Here is a 24,730-nt window from a genome sequence, read left to right on the forward strand (position 1 = left end):
ACCCATGGAAAGAGTTACAGAGATAAAGTTTGGAGCTGTGAAGAAAAAATGGACCATCTAAAGACTGCCATATCCNGGGATCCATCCCATAATCAGCTTCCAAACGCTGACACCATTGCCTACACTAGCAAGATTTTGCAGAAAGGACCCAGATATAGCTGTCTCTTGTGAGAGATGGCCGGGGCCTAGCCAACACAGTAGTGGATCCTCACAGTCAGCTATTGGATGGATCACAGGGCCCCCAATGGAGGAGCTAGAGAAAGTACCCAAGAAGCTATAGGGATCTGCAACCCTATAGGTGGAACAACATTATGCACTAACCAGTACCCCAGAGCTCTTGACTCTACCTGCATATTTATGAAAAGATGGCCTAGTCGGCCATCACTGGAAAGAGAGGCCCATTGGACTTGCAAACTTTATATGCCCCAATACAGGGGAATGCCAGGGCCAAGGTGTGGGAGTGGGTGGCTAGGGGAGTGGTGGGGGGGAGTGTATTGGGGACTTTTTGGATAGTATTGGAAATGTAAATGAGGAAAATACATAATAAAAAAATGAAAAAAAATAATAAAAAGTTGAGATTGTGGTTTTCAAGCAGTGAACACACCAGTCTAGAGATCCTCATGTTTTATAAAGATAGGAAACTAAATCAGAATGTTTTGTAGATGAAAAAAATTGGTGTGCAAGCCATAGTCAAATCATCTTGAACTCTACTTGATACGACCAAAACTGCCTGATAATTATGATTTGAAAGTGATTATGACATTATGTCAGTCTTTGGCATAGTGTCAAGTTGAAAAGAAAGATAAGAGGAATGGTAAAAAAAAAATAGAAAATTCTAGCTTAGGTGATAATTCATCTTTTATTTGTTTACTGATATTGTTAAAAAATGTGCTCAATGGTAATAAATTATATTTACTGGGATTTAAGGGAACATCTTCATTACTGTGAAGACTCTTATCTTTGCTGAGGAGAAGAGCAGATACATGTCCTAAGCTTAAGACCTGAAAACTAAGAATCTTTAGACTATTTATCTGTAATAGATCCTCAGTCCAGTTGCTTAAATGCTCAAAAGTCATGGCATTTTCTTTTTCCAGTTTTAATTGCCCAATTTCGCTTTAAGTTTGAAAATCATATATTGTTCCATCCTTGAAATATAAATAGATGACCATAAAAGTAATTCATTAACATATGAGAGTAGAAATAGGATACTCCCATTAAATCAAGATATAATCCTTTAAAATATTTTTGTTTTTATTTTTATTATTTATTCACTTTTGATCATGATTGCTGCCCACCCACTTCCTCACTCAGCCCCTCCCTCCATCCCCTTCTCTTCTGAGAGGATGGAGGCTCCCCTTCTCCATTATCTACCCACCCTGGTACAAGTCTCTGCAGGACTAGAGGCATCCTCTCACATTTAAGCCAAAAAAGCAGCCCAGGTAGGGGAATGTGTTTTACAATCAGGCATCATTTTTTAAGGGACAAACCCCACTCCAGTTGTTGGGGGACGCACAAGAAGACTGAACTGCACATCTGCTATATATGTACCAGAGGAGCTAGATCCAGCCATCTATGTTTTTTTGGTTGGTGGTTCAGTCTCTGAGCATCCCAAGGGTCTAGGTTAGTTGACTCTGTTGGTCTTCCTGTGGAGTTCCTGTCCCCTTCAGGGCCCCCAATCATTACTTCAAACGTGTGATCAGTAAGAATTTTTCTTCAGCATTCATAAACAGGCATTTTAAGATTTCCTAGAAAATACCCTCTTTCCAAGTTTAAAATCCCTATGGACACATGCCATTATTTTTTGAACTCTTAGCACATGTATCTGCTCAGTATTTCTTCAATGTTCTCTATATAGGTATAGAGAGAAAGGCTAGGTGTTTATATACACATATGTATATATAGAATGTATACACATATGTTTGTACATATGTATATATATATACATACATATATGTGTGTATATATGTATGTGTGTTTATGCATATATATATATATATATATATATGTAATCATGCACAACAGAGGACCTGTTGGCATGAATGAACTTTCCAGTGAAAGTCAAAAGAATCATTGTTTAAACCCTGAAACTATTTTTTTTATAACAAGCTCTTATGGAGTAGGTGGATGGTCTGGTTTATCAAAGATTGTTTTTGACATCACAGCAGTTCTCTTGCTTGCTTATTGACAAGAAGCAGGAACAACAAAGTGAAAATAACTGAGTAGTCTACCACTTCATGTACCACATTGACATTATACATGTGGTTTTCACAGTGAAAACAAAAATTAGTGATAAATTCAAAAGACAAAGCTATTCTTTTAAAGAATTGAACAGCAGCTTTGAGAGATTTGATTTTTTTTGACATATTAAGGTAGCATTGAAAGTTTTGTGTACAGAAAAATGGCTAGACAAGTTTCAGCACAAGCAAAAAATTTGGCACATTTTCTTTGTCAGAGAATGGACAGTAAATATCATTTCAACTTTGTTAACATACAATGTCATTCCTTTTGCAGTGAACGATACAAAAAAGATGAAGTATATTTGTTTTCATCTATGAGCTAGTATTATAATTAACAAAATTCCCTAGGGTACATCAGAGTGCTCCTTGTAGCACATTCTAGAGAATTTGGCCGATGGATAATGGCATGTATCCACCATCATAGTACACATCGAAGAGTTTGATTGCCCTTGAAATGCCATGCTCCACCTCCTCATTTTCCTTCCCTGTACCCCTGACATTAGTGAGTTATTTTGAGGTCACATCAACATTCTATTGCCTTTTAATAATTTTTTTTTGCCATTTGGTTTGGGTTTAGTTTTCTGCTAGTGAAGTATTGTGACAAGTTTTTAATACCAGAGGCTTTTTTGAAGCACATTCTTGCCGAATTTCTGATTATTTGACTTTATTTATTCTCTGGCTTAATTTAATTAATTTGAAATAAATGTGAAAATAAAATCTGACGGTGATATGATAATTTTTCTTGTTGATTCCTATTAAAACTTGGGTAACCCCTCTAAAAACAAATGAATCACTGGCCTTAATACCATTCTGTACACTTTACTCATGTGGTTCCTCCTCTTTTGACCTTACACTTCAAACATCAAGCACCACATGGTCAGTTAACTAGTTCATGACCTGATAGAATGACTGCTTTGTACCAAGTGGTGGGCAGCTTTTGTGTGGCATGCCAATGCCTTAGACCAGTTGTTTGGAATTATATAAAAAGAAAAATATTTGATATTGCCAATTTACTTCTGATCTAATGCACATACTTTCTTATTCTTTCAAATATTGTTTGCCAAATTTATTAAATGCACAGACTTTCCATCCATTACACTTATCTAGTTTCTTTTTCTTTGACAACTGAACAAACCCTGGCTCTGACCTCTCTTCTTCCTGTACACAGGCCAACAGAACATAGGCAAGGACCAGCATAAACACACAAGGCTGGGAACTTTTGTGAATCAACAAAATTCAATACAGACAAATAAGTATATGCACATTACGTAGATGTATGTATATTAAATATAGTCCTTTATATTTTAAATTTCAGAGTCTTAAGATGCATTATTTCTTACTATATTAGGTGAGGAAAGTTACATTATAACATTGAGTACAAGGGCACTTTAAATACATGTGTTATGAGTGTGTGTGTGTGTGTGTGTGTGTAGGAACTGAACCCATAGTCTCACAGACAGTAGCCAACACTCTACCACTCAGCTGTGCCCGCAGAGTCAAAGGTTATTGATTAGTAAGCACTCTAGGAAAACTATAACTGAATAAATGTCTATATAAACCTAAAAGTATATCTGGGTGACATATGAATGATGTCAAGATAAAAAAAAAATTAAGTATTTGGAACAAAACTAATGGAGGATGTTATCCAGAGCTCTGCCTCCTTTACATCCCCAGCATACAGCAATCCTTGCAGTTGCTGTTCAGACAACAACCTTTTAAACAGAAGTTCTTCCATAATATAGTTTTACAGAATTCAGATTGCCTTTATTTACTTTCTTGGCATATATAGAATTGGGGTTAGGGTCTTGCATATTTCAAAACATCATTTTATAACTAAAGAATATAAAATCTTGTCAAATATACTTTAAAAATCTGCAAAGAAACTGAGATTTGTTTATAAAATAAGTATGTTATAAAGATTATAATTCCTTGAAAGAGTCATAACATGTAAATTCATTTCTATCAAATGCCACATAATAGTGGGGAATTTCAGTGCATTCAGTGTATATTTGAGGATTCAAGGCATATCTAAGACTATACAATTCTGGTGCCAAAATGTAGAGAAAATGAATTACAAGTATAGAATACATGAGGAAGCATGCCATAATATTTAAACTGTAAGAGCTAGAAATTAAAACCCAACATTTAGAATTTCAGAAATATAAATGGACAAATTAAATTGACTTTATCATTGAATACATTATTTTTCCCCACTGAGAAATGCATAGATGCTTAAACTCATGACCTCTGATTTCAAACAGCAAAATCAATGGCTAGCAAATCTGTCTAGTGAAGTTTTCAAATAATGAAATAATTCTTCTAAAGGTAACTTTTATCAAAATTTCAAGTTCTATTTGGAGGAGAACATAAAAAGTTTATTTGCTTACATGGTTCCCAGCATAGATCAACATTAAAAATTACTCTATGCCTTGCAGAAAACATATGCTTTAAGTAATGTGTTTTGCAAATGTAGCACATGAAATGTCTTATTTATAACAATCTCTCTATATGCCCATTAATCATTACTGTCAAATATCATTTTCAACAGCATGAAAAAGCCTTGATTTAAAACACAAAGGCAATAAGGACATTGTGCTAATCCTTTAATCTACTCTGACAGCATTTCCTTTCATTATAATATAACACCATTTGAAAATTCTGTTTCCCACCTATTTTCTTTAGAATGGTGTTCTGTAAAACCTAAGAATTTGCCTCTTACATCTGAGGAAGAAACATCATTTAGACACTATTAAACTAAATTTATTTGGTTTTTTTAATTCAATAATATCTAGCATAATTTCACACTTCAATATTAAAAAATTTTATGGTGAGTAATATTTTCTTATTGGTGTGAAAATTCTAATTTATTCATAATATTTGAATTGTGTTTTAAGACTTTTAGAATTCAAAAATATTTAGTTCCCTATAAGCAAACCACTAGTAACTGCTGTAATTTTTGTGCTATCTGTTGCAGGTATAATTGAGCATATTTCCAAAATATATTTTTGTTTAACAGAAATACAGTGAAAGAGGAAAGAGATAGTGAAGACAGATTATGTGAACTCTTTATCTCCTACTATAAAAATACATATTTGGATGTTTATATAGCATCTCCAAAATAAATTCACACAATTGTTTCTATACATGAAGTTCATATATTTAAATTTATATTTTTGAAAATATTGTGACATAAAGAAGCAAACTATTTTTCTAACTATATAAAAGGCAGAAAGTTATTTTATTTTCCTACTTATTTAGCGTAGAGATCTGCCTGCCTACTTAAACACAAGTACAAAGCTTACCAGGTTTCCTTGAAGGGGAAGTCCTTCATTCTCAAGTAACAGCAAGTCTAGAAACTAAGATGATTTCCATCACTCTGAGATTTAAATAAATAGCCTAGATCTTTGTCGTGTCACATGTTTGGACTATAAATAAAAAGATAACTGCAACCAAATATACGCATTACAAAAGTGGAAGAGGATACCTGTGTCTTAGATTTGGTGTGTGCACATTAATACCTCTCTCTCTCTCTCTCTCTCTCTCTCTCTCTCTCTCTCTCTCTCTCTCTCTCTCTCACAGAGTGTGTGTGTGTGTGTGTGTGTGTATTTACAACTGAAATGAAGTTGTAGAAATCTATCTTTACTTAATTCACTGATAGGCTATGCTATTACATGTCATTCCACTACATTAGGAAATGTAAATCTTTGGTTTTAATTTGATTTGGTTTGATTTGATTTGACTGGGAAGCTTTCTTATATAGTACAGTCTAGTCCACACTTATTATATAGCCAAGGGAGATGACCTTTAAACTCCTAATCCATCAGCCTGAGAATCTCAAATGCTGGAATTAATTTCATGTGCCCCCATGCTGGGTTTCAAATGTGGATTTTGACTCTTTAATTGATTTCATGTTCCACATATGACCTGTAACCAACCAAGAAAAGCACTGCATGAGGCAAAGATAAGATAAATTACATATTGCAAAAATGAAGAAATATTTTCTATTGTCAACATGACAGAACATGCCCACCTATAACCAACATGTAGAAAAATAATTACCACATGTAGAAGAATAATCAAGGTATTTTATGGTGGGTTATTAAACTTTGGATATAATATACATTCAAAATTAATGATATTGGTTTTAAAGATTTATAAATACTATCTAAACCTATTATGAACAATATATACTCATGATTAAACTATAATATAAAAGAACAACTGGATTAGTTACTTTTTTATTGTTGTGATAAAATACCATAACCAAGACAGCTTATAAAAGAAAGAGTTTTACTTTAGAGCATATAGTATCAGAGGGAAAATAGTCCATTACCATCAGGCCATGATCCTGGGAACAGGAGGGCAGGTGTGGTGCTGAATTGGTAGCTAAGAGTTTAATCCATATGAAGGAATCAAAAAAAAAAAAACAACACAAAATGGCCTCAGTCTTTTGAAAATTCAATACCCGACCCCCAAGAGACATTTCCTCTAGTAGACTATAACTCCAAATCCTACCCAACCATCCACCAAATGGAGACCAAGTATCCTGGTATCTGTGATTTACAGTCAACCTCACATTGAGGAGAGATTTTCCTGTAGCATTAAAAATTGGGACAGTATGGCGTGTTCCTGGAACTACTAAGTGAACAAAGAAGGTTTAAATGTATTGTCCTGTTGTTGATACTTTGTTTGTGTTGTTTTTCAAATGAACTACTGAAACATATAAACAAAGATACGAAGGAAAGAAATAGCACACTTGGTATATGGACCAGAATGAACTTGAAAAAACACACATTTTTCATAGTCTTAACTCATTGCCACATAAGCAAATATTACATATTTAAGATTAAAAACAAAAGGCAAGTAACATACACAGGATAAAGGAAGCAGCTATTTATATAAAAATTATTGGAGGCCAAATGTTTTACTGGAATTTCTTAGTATGAAGTCAAACATACAGATGGAGAGCCTTAGCTATCTTTTGTTGGTTTTGGATGTCGTGATCTTCTTTTTGCCTAAACATACATGCATATCCTGCTTATGATCACATATTTATTCCTGAAAATATATTTAGTAAGCCTGTTTAATTTTATCTGTAATGAAAAAAAAATACAGCGAATTGTAGTTAGCCCCTAAGCATAGCTTATTTTAGATGAATTACCATAAATTATGTTGTCTGTACAAAAACAAAACTATTTTGATAGCAACTAAGATGCTTAAACAGTTTAATGGTCATACAGCAAACATTACTGCTGTTAGCATGTAGTTTCTTTAGTTGATTACCTGGAATGTTTGCGTGTTTTCTCAGAGGCTGTAGTTGGCATGGCATAGCAAATAATAAAGTGAAAAAAAAGTCAAACTTAGACTAAATTCAAGAAATGCTCTATAATAGATTCTTTCAACAATTTAAAGGGGCTGTGAACTTTGGGAGACCTCAAGAAGGAAAGAGGGGAAAAAGTTAAAATAATGTGTGCCATTTGCTGAAGCGTACGGGACATTTTAGACTCACTTCCATGTGGAAAAGAATGAATAGATTGTCTTAGAGCTGGAGTAGACAATTGGAAAGGAAACCACAGTTAAATCATCAGAGGTGATATCCAAACTGAAGGTAGACATGGTTATAAGAGGAGATTTTGCAAGATAGGCATAGAGGTGTGTGCCTGTGATCCCAACACTGGGGAGGCTGAGGCAGTGGGATCACAGGTTCAAGGCCAGCTTACATTACATAGTGAGGGGCTGCTTTTAAACAAACACAATTCAGAATTGCTCATTCTGCAAAAGAAAGCTTCAAACAAGATCTTTGTGTGCCTTCATAATAGTTCTCAGGCTGTTTTGGAAAGTGTCTTATCACATTGAGTCTGTATGTATGTAGATTTTCTTAGTAGAGTCCAAAGCACATTCCCTATTTGTTTTCATTCAGTGCACTTTTTACAGTGTCCACACATGATTTCTGTGTTGTAACAATTTGGAATTGAATCAGCATTCTTCCACCACATAATGTTGTTTACAATACTGTTTTAAAATGAATAATGTGTGACATCTAAGTAAATATTTCCCCATGATGCCCATACCAATGTCTCTTAACAAGTCAAGTAGTAAAGGTTAATGCATGCTCTGTAAGCTAAAGTATTAAAAGCCATGAAGCCTCCTGGACAGACTGCAGAACAGTTTGCAGAATATATCTGCATGTGACTCCTAAGAAGATCTAGAAGTGTTCAATCTAATGACACAGAACATGATTAATATCAAATGATAGCTTCTAAATGTCATTTTTATAGTAACAACAAGAGCAGTAGTAGCAGTGGTAGTAGTAGTAGTAGTAGTAATGATAATGCTATGTAAAGAGTAGATCAGTCTAAGTGTGGTAACAGTAAATAAGATGAGCTAGTGAGGTCTGTCATAATAAAGTGTCCAATGTTGTAGTCATTAATATGGATGAGTTCCTGCTAGCAAAGTGCAAGACAATTGGAACATTCGAGAAGTAGTTTACCTTCCCAACCGTTTTTTCTAAGACAAATAAGAAACATAGAAAGAATGTAGAGAGGAATGAAGAAAAGGAGGGTAAGTAAATGGAAGATAAGAAGTGAAATGGCCATGAAAACAAAGCTCAGCAAAGGAGGCTCTTGCATATCTTTGTGGTGGAATGGAATGTGGAAATTATCCACTGATCCAAACATTAGATCTATGGAATCTGTGCCTCAGATATCAGACCGTAATTGTGTTAGTATGTGGATTGCGCCATAGGTTAAGTATATATGAGAGGCAAAATCTGAAAGCCACCTAAATAGTTATCCAAAGAAATAGTCCAATCAGAGTCTTACAGAATTTTATACAGCCACTTCAAGTCATGCAGAAGAGCTTTCTTAAATGACCTCTTGAGTAGCCTGAAGTTTGTATTTTGTTTGTTAAAGGAAATTAGAGAGTAATATACAAAGCATAACCACATTTTTTAGTAGGTTAAAACAACCTGTCAGTATACGGAGCAGCCTATTTACATTTAAAATGGTAAGTCTGGAGTCATCTGAGACCTTATAACTTACAGAGATAAGATTAAAACATGGCAGCAGATGAGATAGGGGTCGTTTGAGAGGAGACACTGATGGGTCATCTCCTATATACTTATGTATTTTAAAACTTTCCCATGAGGATGTTTTTATTTGTAACATGTACATAAAAAAGAAACAATCCTTCTCTCTGCCAGTTTTTCTGTTGTTTAGCTTATATTTCATCTGTCTCCCCAAAAGGTGTCAGGCAGCTAACAAGACATGTCCAACAAACTATGTGTGGAATAACTACATGTGCCGATGCCTGGCTCAGCAGGATTTTATCTTTTATTCAAATGTTGAAGATGGTAAGTAAAAAACTACTTTGGTCTATAAATTAGCTATATTTTAATTAACATATTTTCATATTACATTCTCACAATATTTTATTCATCACTCCTTAAAACGAATATTAAGTAGGACATGTGTTATTTTTAACTTCTATATAAAGGGAAATGACATGTTTATACACAGTTATTTACTGAAAAACTAAAAAGGAAAATCTTTTTTTTGTGTTTGTTAACATATCCTGAACCAAGTAAGGTCCAGTAAATGTGTCCTGTCTTTATCTAGACTCAACCAATGGATTCCATGATGTCTGTGGACCCAACAAGGAGCTGGATGAAGACACCTGTCAGTGTGTCTGCAAGGGGGGGCTTCGGCCATCCAGCTGTGGACCCCACAAAGAACTAGATAGAGACTCATGCCAGTGTGTCTGTAAAAACAAACTTTTCCCTAATTCATGTGGAGCCAACAGGGAATTTGATGAGAACACATGTCAGTGTGTATGTAAAAGAACGTGTCCAAGAAATCAACCTCTGAATCCTGGGAAATGTGCCTGTGAATGTACAGAAAACACACAGAAGTGCTTCCTTAAAGGGAAGAAGTTCCACCATCAAACATGCAGGTAAGGAGTCTTCATTAATAGCACTAATTCCCTTCTGGAAAACACAGTGTTACCAACCCGAAACTGTTTTCTCAACCCATACCAGAAGCTGCTTATTGGAATGAGTGCAGTAAATCCTCTCAGAAAAAGATGTAATTATTCAAGTCAATGCTAATTGTTCTTGACACTAGATTTTTGTAAGATGTTTGGCTTCTTTGAGAGAGTCTTACTTTATAACCAGGCTGACCTAGAACTTAGCATCCTCCTCCCTTAGTTTCCTGAATACTGGGATTCCAGGAATACATAAGCACATTTGGTCTTTGAGACTTGATTTAACCACAGAAACATTAAGGCACAAAACAAAACAAACAAACAAAAACATGAATAAGTTCAAGACGAATTCTGTCCTAGAAGGTAATGAAGGAGAGTCCTATATGAATTCTCCTCTCTTAGAGGATTCATATATTATTTTAGAAAGGCATTCAGCTGTCTATGTCTTCAACCACCAAAAATTATACTTCTAGGTATAATTTATTTTAAAGCTTAAAAATAATGAGTAGCACCATTTTCTGCAGAGTTTGATCCAAAAATGAAACATTTACACTAAATGCCGATTGGGAACTAAATAAATGTTCTAGCTTGCTTTCTGTTACTGTTATAAAAAACCATACCCAAAAGCAACTTTGAGAAAGAAGACTTGAAGTTTACAGTCTTCCAAGGGAAGCCAGTACAAGAACTGGAGGCAGGAACCAAAGGAAACCTGGAGGAACACCTCATACTGGCTTAATCCCAGACTTTCATGCAAGGGCAAAATTCACCTATCCAGGAATTGTATCATCCACAGTCGACAGGTCTTTTATCAATTAGCAATTAAAAACAAAAAAGAAAAACAAACAAACAAACAAAAAAAAACAATGTCTCACAGACATGGGCATAGGCTAATCTGATCTACCCAGTTCCTTACATGAGGTTCTCTCTTCTCAAATGACTAGATTTCTCAGGTCAATGAAGCTAGCTATGACAATAAAATAAAATGCTGGTAAATGTTATTCAAACTGCAGAGATGACTCAATGGTTAAGAACATGTGATACTCCTCCTTCAGAGGACCTGAGTTTGGTATCTAGCACCCACTTCAGTCAGCTCACAACTGCCTTTAACTCCCGCTCTACCAGATCCAGCACCCTCTTCTGGCTTCTACAGTCACCCACTCGCACATACTCACAGACAAACACAGACATACAAGCATAATTAACAATGAAAAGTAAAATCATAAAAAGTTACTTAAGATTCATTTTTACCTTTGTGGTTGTTTTGCTTGCATGTATGTCCCTGGTGCCCATGGTGGACAGAGGACAGTATAGTCCTTGAACTGCAATTAGACCGTTGTAAGTAAACATAGAGGTTCTGGGTAATGATCTGGGTCATCTGAAAGAGAGGCAAGTAGTTGACCACTGAGACAACCCTCCTGCTCCATCTCGCTCTCTTTTTTAAATCCCAGCATGGCTTTACTCTTTTTATATCAAGAAAAATAAATGATATTCTTTGATTGAAGGGCATACCATACTGACTGGATTTATCTCTCATCTCAGAAAATGACTACTGTTTACTCAAGATCTCTGGTTTTAAAATTTTTTGTTGTATTCCTTCAGTGTTGGTCCGGCCACCATGCCTCTTCTTAGCTTGCTTCAGTATCTTCAGCTCTGTCTTTCTTCTCCCTCTGCTTACACAGATTACCGATTCCTTCTGCTTTATTATCCTCTTACTTTAATGCTGAGAACACTTTTGCCATCGCGCTGTTTTTCAGAATTGTTCTGCTTTGTGTGGATTTGCCTTTTGGACTTTTCCATCTCTGATCTAAGCTGGGACTGTAGCCTGGCAGAGGCCTCTGTGTTAAGCTGTGTTTAAGCCTCTTAGTTTCTGGATCCCATAAAGATCTTCATATTTATCTAGAAGTCTTTCATGCTTCCATTTTTCTAATTTTATTCTCTTCTCGTTTACATGTGAAATTGTGGTGTCCTGATTCACATTAAATATTCTCTTTCATTTCATCTCTTCTTCCATTCAAATATGTACAGACTATACCCTTTCAACATCTAGAAAACAGTCAAATTCTATTTATTTTTAATGTCATATCCTCATGACTGTTTATCATTAATTAATCTAGTACCTCAATAAGTAGAGCCTATCTTTTGATTCTCAAGAGTATGTTCTCTCATTTTAACCTATAATTATGAAGTTCCGTCACTTGTAGTTATTGTATAATGAGACTTCACTAAGTCCAGGCATTTTGTTGACCATATTATTTTTCTTTCTGCATTGCTGCAAAGTTCCTTATAGGAATCTTAATACTCTTTTAAAATATTTTTGAATAATACACGCTTTCCAATTTCACTTACATATTCATACTCTACTTATCAAGTGGTATTTGCAAAATAAGGTATTACATCCTAGAGAATGTGCTATTACACTTCAGCAAACCTTATTAAGCCATGTTCTACAGTGAAACTCTTTTTAATGAGTCTAGTACATATTGCCGAATTTTAATTTTTTGTGACTGTATTTAGACTAGCAGACATCATTTTTCTACAGAGAATTACCACATTAACTAAGAAGAATATATTTATGTCCTTATATCTTTGCTTAACAGGGTACAATCTTTCATAAAGCACTTTCCTGTTGCTTTTGGTATTGAACCCATAAACTCAGTATAGTTATAGATGCCTTTACTGGGTCTACAATAGAACAGGCCATTGTGGGGCATCAGTGGAAGAAGGGCTAAGAGGACAGAACCCCTCACTGGTGAATTATTTGTCCCTGATAGGTTCAGGAAGAGATGATCCATTGCCATCTGTCATTTACCCACTCAGGAACCCCTCCTCAGGCCCCAGTGGATTCTTCAAATTTAGGGATCACTCAGCTGGACATGATTAAACTGGATGGTTCATAAAGCAAAATAAAAATCATGAATGTGTGAAAGTGACTGCAAGGGAGGAGAAGGAATTACAGGGGCTGGTAGGGAAATAAGAAAGAGTAGAAGGTGAGAAAGTAATCCAGTAGGTATGCACATGAAATTCTCAAAAAATTAAAATTAGATATTTTAAATAATTTTTAAAAGTCTTAGCTATCCTTTCCTTTCTTTTTTCTTGGTTATTTACATTTCAAATGTTATCCCCCTTTCCAGTTTTCCCTCCACAAACTCCCTATGCCTCTATAAAGGTGCTCCCCAACTACTCCAGCCTTAAGCCATAGCATACCCTTTCCTTTCAACATCAAATGAGATGAGCTTTTAACTGTTTAAGGGTCTCTTTAGTGCACTTTTCATTTTTCCTTTCCAGCCTATAACACAGCTAGACAGATTCATCTTCCAAGACATTCTTCAAAACTAGAGTCACTATAGCAAACAGAACTTCCAAAACTTAAATAATCAGTAATCTGTCCTTTCACCACTACTAGACTGGAAGACTCTGGTGAATGGAGAAGGGGCCCTGTTCATGTTTTCCCCCACTTTCTGGCATACAGGTGGAGAGAAAAGAGTTACCCACCATCCCCCAGCCAGCTGCTGAATAAAAACTCAAGAGGGTGGATGGGGCGATTCTCCAAAGGCTATGGTTCTGCCAAGATGGCTGTGTTTAATTGCCTGGAAGTCTGGGTCCCATGCACATCCCAGACTTTTGTGAACATTGCCATGCTTATGTGATCACAGGAAGTCAGCAGACCTTAAATATTCACTTTCAAACTTTCTGTTCTATGTTACTTTCATCCACAAAGCAGAAAGGACTTCAAAAGAACTAATGCTTACAATAGTTCATCTTTTCACTGCTATGTCAGCAAGTGAGCCATGCTTTTAAAGGCTTTTCCATTCCTCCCAAATTCTGAAAACCTAAGCACACACTTAAGTATTTATAAATCTATAAACACATTTATAAGAAAGTTAGTAATTTTTCCTGGTTTAAACTGAAGAAAACATAAAAGCTGTCTGTAGCATCTTGACTCAATACCTTGGTCTTCACCATGTGTGTTTCTCTCTGGCTTTTTTTTTCCTAGTTGTTACAGAAGACCGTGTGCAAATCGACTGAAGCATTGTGATCCAGGACTGTCGTTTAGTGAAGAAGTATGTCGCTGTGTCCCATCATATTGGAAAAGGCCACATCTGAACTAAGATCATACCAGTTTTCAGTCCATCATTTTACTCTCTTGAAGAACTGTTGCCACATTAGAACTGTCTATGCACAGAAAGACTCTGTGGGACCATGGTAACAGAGGCCCAAGTCTGTGTTTATTGAACCATGTGGATTACTGCGGGAGAGGACTGGCACTCATGTGCAAAAAAACCTCTTCAAAGACTGGTTTTCTGCCAGGGACCAGACAGCTGAGGTTTTTCTGTTGTGATTTTAAAAAAGAAAAAAAAAAAGAATGACTATATAATTTATTTCCACTAAAAATATTGTTCTGCATTCATTTTTATAGCAATAACAATTGGTAAAGCTCACTGTGATCAGTATTTTTATAACATGCAAAACTATGTTTAAAATAAAATGAAAATTGTATTATAAGCTGTGAATTTCAGTCTTTTGCCATCTTACATTGTAGTCAGGTTTCAGAAAATGAAATCCCATCTTCCCAAATCTTCTCATCACAGATTTATGAGTTGCCATTCAGTTTTTAGTGAAGAGTGGTCTATAGACTCTAAGCAGCTGCCATGTCCACTGTGTGTTCATTTACTGTCTGGACAGAGTAGATAAGGCCTACATTTTAAATCTGAGGACAAGGGAAAGAGAAAAATTAATTTGACCACAGCAAGATGTTTACTTTTTTAATGTGACTAAAGAGGAAAAGCATGAAAATCATGGCCAACCTCTGCATTCTACAAGACTGCATGATCCATGATCACACAATGTTCTCCATCTTTGAAATTCACCCAAAATCCAAATGAGTTTTCAACTCAATTGTTCTAAAGTTGAAACAAAACAGACACTGCATATCACTCATTCTCTATTTGAAAAATCATTTTTAGATTTCATACATTTGGAATAGATCGATTATTTTAGCAAATAAAATGAAATCTTAGCTTCATTCGGTAAGCCTCCTGAAGCTTTCTAAAGAAGGTTGGAACCTGTTACAATGACTGTTATATATTAGCTGGAATGTCAATCTAAATCTTTGGTTTTTTTTTTTTTTTTTTTTTGGTTTTTCGAGACAGGGTTTCTCTTGGTTTCTTAAAGTATATTGGCAAACCCAAATATTCAAAAAAGAAATCACTAAACTAAAAATTAAAGCCAGAAGTATTTCAGAGACTAAGCATTTATTTGTCCCTAGAGATGTAATAATTTTGATTGAAGAGACAGAGTAGCATAGACAAAGATAATACATTGCCATAGAAGCTTGAGAACAATTTTATGTGGACCATAAAAATACCACTTCAACACACAACACACTATAATAGATCTCTCTCTCTCTCTCTCTCTCTCTCTCTCTCTCTGGTTGTGTATGAGTGTGTGATTGATACAGATGAATTATGACTGAAGAAGAACAGTTGTTTAGAATAGTTACACATGTGATTTAGAAAAAAAGCTAACAATCAGAATGAGAATGTTCTTAAACTCTGCAAGAATCCCAAGATACCATGGTTGATCCAAAAGATAAAGTTGAGAAAACACTAGAAGCTCACAGCAACAACTAATAGATCCAAAACTTGGAATGTTTCTAAGCAACATTTCATGTCTAGAAATCTAATACTGTATACTCAGTCTGAGAGGCTGAAGGCAAAAATGTTTTGCTAAGCAGTTGTGTAAGATTTAGCTTCCAGATTGTTTTTGAAGGAGGTTTTAATATTTACAAACTGCCTGAGTGAAACTGATTCCATTATTAGAACATCTAGAAGTATTCCCTCTCCTCCATATGTGCAACACTAAGAACAGAGTGGGATGGTGTGAATATATGGTTAAATATATCAGCATATGCCCTAAAGAATGGAGAAAGGGCCATGAACTTACTTGGACAAGAGCTGTTCTCTGTACACACCTTGCTTCTGAAGGAATGCCGCTCAGAGGAGAATAGAGACTCTAGACAAGAGAGTGCATTTAGCAGAACACTTTTACCATAGTTCTAGAACTTTGAACTTCATTCTCTAAGTTTCATTGACCTAGAGGTGCTAGAAATACAGATAAGGATGAAGAAAAATATGCTTAACTTTCCTCTGTGTTAGTCTGCTGTCTGCAAAGCATGACCTTTCATTAGAAGATATTCCAAAAGATGCTTTCTGAGTTTATGTTCTGAATTAATACATTATTTTATCCTATAAAACGAACATAAGACACCCAAATGACTAAGAAAACCAGTGACACATTGTAGACCACCACTTAAAGTTACTAACTGATCTGTGTGTTTGAATTACTGTTCTCTTGGTTAATTCTTAACTGGAGAGTGATTGTTGCTAGTGAACAGGGACTGGGAACTTTTTATTCCAAAAGGACAACTCTTTGCTTAAAGAGTCACACTGTGGTAGAAGAATCCAATCTAATTGGGCACTGACCTATAAGTCATGAAGCAAGTTAAATCATGACATAGCTATGTCCATATGCAAATGACCAAGCTCCCTGGGTCTCAGTATATTAAGCTTTGAAGGGAAAGTTTTGCATTCAAGTTGTGTATAAAGCCCTGGCTCTAATGTTACAGTTAGTCTTCACTCCAGTAGGAATGCTTCCTGGAAGCATCTTTTCAATGTTTCACAGATGAAACTATAAACCAACATATGTTGTCCTTATAATTTGCTCTTACATCCTTAGATAGAATAGATAACTTGGAAGAGTTGTTCATCTTGACTTATAATGCCAGAGATTGCCACTTATAGAGAAGATTTTTTTTCTTTCTGAAATATCTTTAAAAACCCAAACCATGTAACTTTTGTAAAATGGTTTTAAGGTTTTTATATCCTCTCTGTTTAAATATCACTCAAATGCCTATAACTGGTACTTAATCCCAGGAGGGAGATTTGAAACAGAAATTGACTTTGAACTGTTGCTGCAGTCTGCCATTTTGACCACAGCATTTGCTTACGCATTCAACACATACAAATGTGTAAGTATAGAGGCCAAAATGCTCAAGACAGTGCCTTGGGTTGACTCATCACTTGATTGGATACCAGGCCCAAGACATGGCTGTGTACAACAGACAATGATACATGTTCAATTTGATGAACTAACTAGACCCCTTAGAGTTCCCAGGGACTAAATCACCAACCAAAGTCCATGAATGGATCCATGATTGCCATATGTAGCAAGGGATGGCCTTATCTGGCATCAGTGGGAAGGGAGGCACTTGGTCCTGTTGAGGTTTGTAGCCTCAGAGAAGGAGGAGGCTCTACAAGGGTGAGGCAGAAGTGGGTGATGGGTGGGGAAGAACCATCATAGAGGCAAATAGGAGGCAGAGGAGTGGGGAGTTTGCAGAGGGGAGACCAGAAAGGGGGACAACATTTGAAATGTAAATAAACAAAACAGTTAATAAAAAAGAAAGTAATTAAGACAATATTAAAAGCTTCTTTTTCAAAAATCTAAGTTTCGATTTATTTCTGGAGAAAGAATGTATTGTATATAGTTACATACAGAATGTCCTACCTAATTTTAGTGATAAGACAGGAGTAGCTGTTCAAGCCATAGTGCTGCTATGATCTCAGCACTTAGGAGGGTGAGACAAGAGGACTGTTGTTAGTCTGCCTTCAATGGGCCAGTTCCAGGAGACTCTGAGATACATTGTGAGGATTTCTCTAGAAAACAGAAGATAAATTAAAATATATTACTTTTATTTTATCTACTATTTTTTTTTCAAGACAGGATCTCCTGAAGTTGAAGCTGACTTTGAACTTCTGATTCTGCTGCTTTCACCTCCTATGTTCTGTGGCCCCAGACTTAGCTTTATTACAACAGAGAATGGTTTCTGCAGGTTTCAACACACAGGTTTCTGCAGGTCTTTGTGGCAATATTTTTGCTGTGCTGCTAGAGCTATTCCATATTTTTTAAAACCTTTTGAAAAATCAATCTGTTTTTAAGGTGGGGGTTGGTTTGTTTTTTGAGACAGGGTTTCTCTGTGTAGCTCTGGCCATCCTGAATTTCACTCTGTAGCTCAGCCTAACCCTGAACTCACGGAGATCCATCAGCCCATGCCTCCTAAGTGCTGGAACTAAAGGCATGAGCCACCATTGCCCAGGCCAGCCTTTCTTCTATGCAATACGTATGCATAGCTTCAGTAGAATTCTATTGGGAATCTTACTATGCCTACAAACTATAATGGTATTACTAAGGGCATCTAGCTCTACCCAGGAGCATTGCTTTAAGCAGTGCTGCCATAGCAGAAGAGCTGAGTGTCTTAGCTTACGTTCTTGCCCATGCTTCGTATTTTCTTAGTATTAGAAATTTTTATGATGTGTGTGTGTGTGTGTGTGTGTGTGTGTGTGTGTGTGTGTGTGTTCATGTGTACCTGCAGAGGGCAGAGTGGTGTTGGACTGAGGTACAAGTGGTAGGGGTTGGTCAGAGCACTGACAGGTACAAAGCTAGGCAAAGGAGGCACAGGCAAATAAAGAATGTGGCAAACATCCAGCTGCTTCTTCAACTTCTAGACCAAACCACAAAGGCTTAGCAGCTGAGGGCATAGCTGAAGAGTTCTTCTCCCCATCAGTAAACCTCCCTCCTGCTTCTGTGATTGCTCTTGTCCAGCATGGTCAGGTAAGTTTAAAGTCAGATCAGGGCATGTTTACCCAAAGTTGTGGAACCATCAGATTTCCTTTCTTTGTTGAAACTGGCAAACTTGGGAAAGAAGACTACTAAAGACATTTAAAACCCTCAGTCCTCCAGGATAGGCCAGCCAAATCTTCTTTGCAATAAACCATCTCCTTTTCTTCCTTTTTCTTTTTTTTCCTCCTCCTCTTCCTCTTCCTTCCCCTCCTCCTAATTCTCATTGCCTTCTCCTTTCCTCCTCCTTCTCCTCCTCCTCCTCCTCCTCTTCCTCCTCCTCTTCCTTCTCCTCTTCTAACTCCTCCTCCAACTCCTCCTCCTCCACCACTACTTCTTCTTCTTCTTCTTCTTCTTCTTCTTCTTCTTCTTCTTCTTCTTCTTCTTCTTCTTCTTCTTCTTCTTCTTCTTCTTCTTCTNTCTTCTTCTTCTTCTTCTTCTTCTTCTTCTTCTTCTTCTTCTTCTTCTTCTTCTTCTTCTTCTTCTTCTTCTTCTTCTTTCTTCTTTCTTCTTCCTTCTCCATCTCCTCCTCCTCTTCCTCCTCCCTCTCTCCTGCTCTTCCTCCTCCTTCTTCTCCTCCTTTATTTCCTCATCCTCTTCTCTTCTTCCTCCTGCCCCATCACTGCCCTGCACAGCACTTCTCCACTTTCAAATAAAAAGTGTCTTTCATATATTGGTTTTGCTGCTGTGTTACATTTTTTTATGTCCCTGCTTCTACCTGTTGTTTCTGAGTTTGATTTTCCTGCTTTTTAATTATTTAACTGGCAGGGAAAACAAAGTGAATCTAGACACCTTACATGCTAACAGGACCCATTGAAACTAGAATTACTGGCAGTTGTGGTGAGTCACACACAATCAGTGCTGGGAATTGCACTCAGCTCCCCTGCAAGGACAGCATGTGCTCTGACAGCTGCATCTTCTTTCCAACCCTCAGTACAGTTTGTAAGGAGTTATTTTACCTCTCTTTGTAGTTACTCATCCTGTTTTGTTTTGTTTTGTTTTGTTTTGTTTTGTTTTGTTTTGTTTTGTTTTGTTTTGTTTTGAGACAGGGGTTCTCTGTATAGCCCTGGCTGGCCTGGAACTCTGTAGACCAGGCTGGCCTCGAACTCAGAAATTCAACTGCCTCTGCCTCCCAAGTGCTGGGATTAAAGGTGTGCGCCACCATGCCTGGCACTGTAGTCACTCTCCTTAAACAGTAACTTTTAGCCCTGAGTGTGTGTTTGTATGTGTGTGTGTTGTTGCTGTTGTTGTTTTGTTTCTCTTTGTCCATGTTCTGATGCTCCAAAATTTTAAAATGTTGGCAAACACTGCTTTAAGGAAGGAGAAGAATGCTGGGAATGGAATTCAATTTTTGGTGTCAAGATCAAAACACTCCCAGCTTTCTCTGATTCTATCCTACACTTTGCACTAACAGAGTAGGATTCATTTTAAACATTCTTTACATTTAGATTGTCTTGTAATTAGCACAGAAAATAATGGTTTTCATTATGGCCTTCATTTTCACACTACCTTATTGCATGGCGCTCCCACTCTCTCCTGTTCCTGCTTCCCTCCTAGTCTCACCATCCCCCACCATTTCCCAATGTTGATGTGATGGACGCTCATACTCTTCACAGAACACACAGTAAATAAAGGATAGTGGACCTGAATTTAGAGTTGTTTATAAGATGAAGGGAATGTGGCATGAGAAAGGAATTAAGAGGAAAAAATAAAGCTGGTATAAAGAAACAGAGAAATAAGATAGGATAACAAATACAAAGAAAAAAAACAGAAAGAAATTAAGTAAACCATTCATGTTGCACAGGGGTTAGGAAGTTGTACAAACTCTTAAAATGCATAGAAATATTTCAACAATTTATGAGTAAAATTGACAAGATGTGTATGTTCTATTGCAACAATTTTGAATTGGACCACTGTGCTTTTATGAAAATTTCAACATTTCAGTAAAAGTTGAAATATGACACTGAAAGATTATGGTAAAATACTTCCACTCTATTTTCCACATGGACCTGGTGAATGTTACTTAATTTCCCATCATTCCTAGTGGTGGCCCCACCTTTAAGAAGGTCAGTGGGAGATCTAAACTGTCTCTTCCCACACAGAGTAAGGACAGATGTTTCTACATGAAAGTTCAGATCATGTGAGAACTTCATTATCATTCTCATTGTGGTTTTTCTCCTATATGTTAGATGATTTGCTTCCCTTTGTGTGACCTAACAAGTTCTCTGTTCCGGTGACATCAGGGTAGGCAACCCTGATGGACAATTTGCTTTACAGAGCACATACATTAGCCATGAAGTAAGCACGTGCTTGCTTTAACTACAATGATTATTCCTATTCTATGCTTCATGAGTCTAGGGTTTGCTAAAGAGGTATAGGTTGTAAAGTTTATCTGGACACCTGGTCCAGTCTCTTTCTGCTCCTAATTTTGAGTGAGTTCTAGAAGGTGTTTTTGATAATTATAAAAGATTGCCTCTCATTTTTTAATAAAACACCTAAACTGGAGACTTTATATGCCCCAGTACAGGGGAACGCTAGGGCCAAAAAAAAAAAAAAAAAAAAAGGAAGGGGGGGGGGGGGAAAGGGGGGGGGGGGGGGGGGGGAGGGGAGACTTTTGGGATAGCATTGGAAATGTAATTGAGGAAAATACGTAATAAAATATATTTTAAAAAAAAAAGCTGTTCACTGTACCAAAAGCTCCCAAGTGATACAACAGCATAAAATCACAGGAGAGGTGTTCTGTAGTCATGTTCTTTCTGCCCCTACTTACATTTGCCACACTACATCCCATGGCAAGGTGGAATCAGACTATTGATACTTTATATAATGTAGTCTTGTACTGGTGGGGATGATGATGATAATTAATTCATTTTATTTATGTCAAATATTTGGAGAACTGGTTTTAAAAGCCCCTTGCCAATTATTCTTTTCCCTAGACATTGCTATAAAACACAGACTATGCTTTATTACATTATTTTAGGAACATCTTACAATGCAGTGAATATTACTTCACATAAATACTTACGTGTCTCCAATTGTGTCAAAACTGTGTAGCACTGATGTTCTTCCCAACAAAGGACAGCGTATCAGAGACCCTGAGTAAGGACATCACCCTGTCCTCAAAAGAGGGATTGAGCTCTCATTTTCTAAAACCCTTGCCATTCTACTTAGAACAAAGAATGTATGGAAAAGCCTCTAGAGGTGTAAATTAATTCTACAGAAGTAAAAATACACTTATTTTATAACATTGTCCTAAGTACAAATACAACTCAGAATGAACTGGGCCAGAATGTTCTTGGAGCTACTGCCTTTAAAGTCATGCCCTCACCTTAAACCATAGGCATTATTTGTCAAACTGATTTTATTTAACTAAAATATAATTATATAATTTCCCCTTTATCTCCCCTTCTCCTCCCTTTAATCCTTTCCATGAATCCTTGTCCCCGTTTTAACCATTGTTATAGGCACAAGCATTATTCTTACACCAAATTCCTATTCCTTAATTCTGTCTGTGTTTGTGAAAAGCTGTTGTACCAAGGACATAATTTTTTTGTCCCAGATTTTCCCATCTGGCTAGGTCTAAATTTCTCAGAAGGTTACTATATACTCAATTCCTTTTTACAATGTATTTTTCTTCTATATTAGTCTGAGTTTCCATTAAACAATGCCCAAGGTTTGGGCTAGAAGAACACAAATACATTTTTAACAGTTCTAGAAATCAGAAATCCAAGATCACGAAGTCCTGGGGTTGTGTTATAGTGAGATCTCCCAGGTTGCCGCCTCTGACTTTCCCTTAGCATTCATACTGTGGACATGCTTAGATAAAGTAATAGAGACCTCCACTGTCCCATGATGGGTAAGTCATACGATAACTTTTCTTCTCCTTCTCCATTTGGATTGCTTCATTTTAGCAGGCAAAAGGCTGGGTCCACTGCCAGTTTTCAACAAATATGACTGTTTCAACCTCATGGGCTTTTTAAATTCCTCCAGATGATCTCTAACATCGGTCTGACAGTCTGTTTTGAGTGTTTTTAATAACAATCCTCAGAAGTACATAGAAGAACTGAGAGATTTCTAATCTGTCAGGTGTGATTTCTATCCCCATAACCCATTACCCTTTTAGAAAGTCACAAATTATACTTTGCTTTGTCAGCATGCAGAGGGGAGAGTTGAAGGGTCCTCCATGGTTCACACTGTTCAGAGAAGGCCCCAAGGATTACAGAACTTACACTAGGATTTATGAGTCATGAACCAGGAAATATAAGAAACCCCAGACATGTTGTATTTGACTAAGGAAAATATGTAATTACTTCCTTCTATTCTCATGGTATTTTTATTGTTGGTAATAAGGTAAAAGATTGAAGATCTCTATCAAAATTTAAGAAAAAAACACTTTGGAGTGGAAGACAAAAAAAGACAGATACATCTACAAAATAATACTATATCTAAAGCTACTGGATCATGGCATGAAGTGGGTCAGAAAGAGTAACAAGTGGAAGATCAGAGACTTTGCTATGAGAGTGTGTCTCCTAGAAATGTCAGAAGGTACAACCATAAGATCTCACCAGCATGGCTTCCTAAAGAGAAGTTTATATATAAAATCAGCAGTAGATATGTGGATGGGAAAGTGGAGCAAAGGCCTCAGTATTACACAAAGAACTACAGGCAACTAAGAAATACTGAGAGCAAGAGAGAAATAATGTTCCCCCAGGAAGAAAACACTAATGTTTATCCAACAGTTGTTTATCCAGTGTCAAGTGTTCATCCTTGAAAACATGCATATAAGTAATACTATACAGACTGAGCAGACTGTATTTATGCATTTGAAATGTAAATAAAAATATCCAATAAAAGAATAAAAAAGAATATGTAAATATGCACATAGATGTATGTATGTTTATATATAATATACATATATAGTATATACATACAAATAATATATACATATGTTGTGGTCTCCCTTCCCCCAGCCTGAAACCTGCTTGCTCAAGGGTGGAGTTTCCTGCTCATTCGTTCTGCCACGCCCAATGCTGGACCCTGTCGCTTTGCTGCTTGGAGACACACACACGTGTTCACCCTGTTACTTGATCCCAAGATTGTTTGGCGGGAAATCGAGTTCCCTCCCCCTTCCTTTATAACTGGATGTCTGAACTAGTAAAAGGGGGCTTTGAACATGAAATCATCTTGGCCTCGTTCTTTCTCCCTCCCAGTCTAGCTTCCTCTCTTTTCAGCTCGAGCTGCCATCCTCAGTTAAACCGTTCACTTGCATACTGCTGGTCGGGCCGCAACAGTTTGGCGCCCGAACAGGGACCTGAAGAATGGCAGAGGGATGCTAAGAGAAACAGCTGCTGCTGTGGAGCTCCACAGGAAAGGATCTTTGTATTAGGCATCGGAGCAACGGACAGGTACACATGCTAGCGCTAGCTTAAAATTTCAGTTTTGTAAAGTGTTGCCAAGGATGCAGTAGGATATGAATTAAGTTTGAATCAGTGCTAACCCAATGCTGGTTCTGCTTGGGTCAGTAGCGTGTTAATTGGAACTAGATAAGGAAACAGGTGGTGTGCCGCAGCTTTTTAGAAAGCTGCTTAGGTGGAAGAAGGAAGGGTTTAAAGTCATGGATCAGGCGGTTGCTTTTAGTTTTCAGGAGTTGTTTCAGGCGAGAGGAGTAAGGCTTGAAGTACAATTAGTAAGAAATTTTTTAGATAAGATAGATAGCTGTTGCCCATGGTTCAAGGAAGAAGAAATGATAGATTGTGGAACCTGGGAGAAAGTTAGTGAGGCCTTAAAAATCGCTCAGACAAGCCGGGTGTGGTGGCGCATGCCTTTAATCCCAGCACTCG

At 36.8% G+C, this 24,730-nt stretch overlaps 2 protein-coding genes across 2 annotated transcripts in view; both read left to right on the plus strand.

Moving 5' to 3' along the window:
* Window positions 1-14,720, plus strand: part of Vegfc (vascular endothelial growth factor C) — a 99,347-nt gene extending 84,627 nt beyond the window's left edge. Inside the window, exons 5-7 of the mRNA XM_021170241.2 lie at window positions 9,482-9,588; window positions 9,854-10,187; window positions 14,212-14,720. Of these exons, the coding sequence (XP_021025900.1) occupies window positions 9,482-9,588; window positions 9,854-10,187; window positions 14,212-14,326 (556 nt within the window). The 3' untranslated portion in view covers window positions 14,327-14,720. The remainder of the gene's footprint in view (window positions 1-9,481; window positions 9,589-9,853; window positions 10,188-14,211) is intronic.
* A 9,720-nt stretch (window positions 14,721-24,440) lies between these two features.
* LOC110300825 (endogenous retrovirus group K member 10 Gag polyprotein-like) overlaps window positions 24,441-24,730 on the plus strand; it is a gene marked incomplete at its 3' end in the record, with an annotated part of 1,887 nt that continues 1,597 nt past the window's right edge. Inside the window, 1 exon segment of the mRNA XM_021171091.2 lies at window positions 24,441-24,728. Within this exon segment, the coding sequence (XP_021026750.1) occupies window positions 24,505-24,728 (224 nt within the window).

This window comes from Mus caroli, chromosome 8 (genome assembly GCF_900094665.2).
Source record: "Mus caroli chromosome 8, CAROLI_EIJ_v1.1, whole genome shotgun sequence".
Lineage (NCBI taxonomy): Eukaryota > Metazoa > Chordata > Mammalia > Rodentia > Muridae > Mus > Mus caroli.